Source organism: Penaeus monodon, chromosome 33 (genome assembly GCF_015228065.2).
Source record: "Penaeus monodon isolate SGIC_2016 chromosome 33, NSTDA_Pmon_1, whole genome shotgun sequence".
In the NCBI taxonomy this organism is placed as follows: domain Eukaryota; kingdom Metazoa; phylum Arthropoda; class Malacostraca; order Decapoda; family Penaeidae; genus Penaeus; species Penaeus monodon.
Window position 1 is genome coordinate 28,950,895 of NC_051418.1, and position 767 is coordinate 28,951,661.

Below are 767 nucleotides of genomic sequence, written 5' to 3' on the forward strand. Positions count from 1 at the left end.
TCGAACTTACCGGGTGATCATGATGGTCGTTGGAGCGCGGTGCATTGGGGGAAGGTCGCTCATAGCGATGTCTGCCGTAGAGCGGCGGGCGTCCGCGGGGGCGGTATGATGTGTTGTAGCGGCCACGGGTGTAGCTCCCCCGCCCCCTGGGTGTGTGGCTGCTCCCCGAAGACGAGGCGTTGAGCCCGCCCGAGGAGGAGGCGCTGGCGGCGTGCCGAGACGCCGACGAAGGAGTAGCGGTGAAGCCCGGTGGTACATGTGTAGGGTCGTCGCCGACCTCGCACAGGCCCTTGATCTTCAGCGTGTCGGCGGCCGCCAGTAGGGAGTTGATTTGCTCCTGCGCCACGTCGATCTCGCCGCGATACACGAACTCGATGATGGCCCGCAGGTCGGCGAAGGCCACGTCGCGCGGCAGGATGACGATCGGGTGTTTGCAGGGGTTGTTCTGCAGCACCGCCTGGAAGTACGGCGAGCACGCGGCCAGCACCACCTTGTGGGCGCGCAGCTGCTGCCCGCCCTCGCACGATAACGTCACGTCAACGAACACCTGCAACGGACACATTCAACGGACGCGTTAGTCTCTGGCTGAGACGCAAAGGGAAGAGAGAGAGAGAGTGAAATGATAGCGAATGTTCAAGAATAGAGAAGCAGAATGGAACGGGAATGATGGCCGAGGAGCGATGAAGTCGGACAAAAAGAAGGAGACGGATGAGAAAGAAAAGGGTAGAAAAAGGGAGCAAGCTTGGGATAGAAAGTGGGAGAAAGAA

At 60.8% G+C, this 767-nt stretch overlaps 1 protein-coding gene across 2 annotated transcripts in view; it reads right to left on the reverse strand.

Annotated features, from left to right (window-relative positions):
* Positions 1 to 767, reverse strand: part of LOC119594202 (protein bric-a-brac 2-like) — a gene marked incomplete in the record, with an annotated part of 27,988 nt that overhangs the window by 14,992 nt on the left and 12,229 nt on the right. For both annotated transcript variants that reach the window (XM_037943273.1, XM_037943272.1), the window contains 1 exon segment: positions 11 to 547. In XM_037943273.1, coding sequence (XP_037799201.1) covers positions 11 to 547 — 537 coding nt within the window.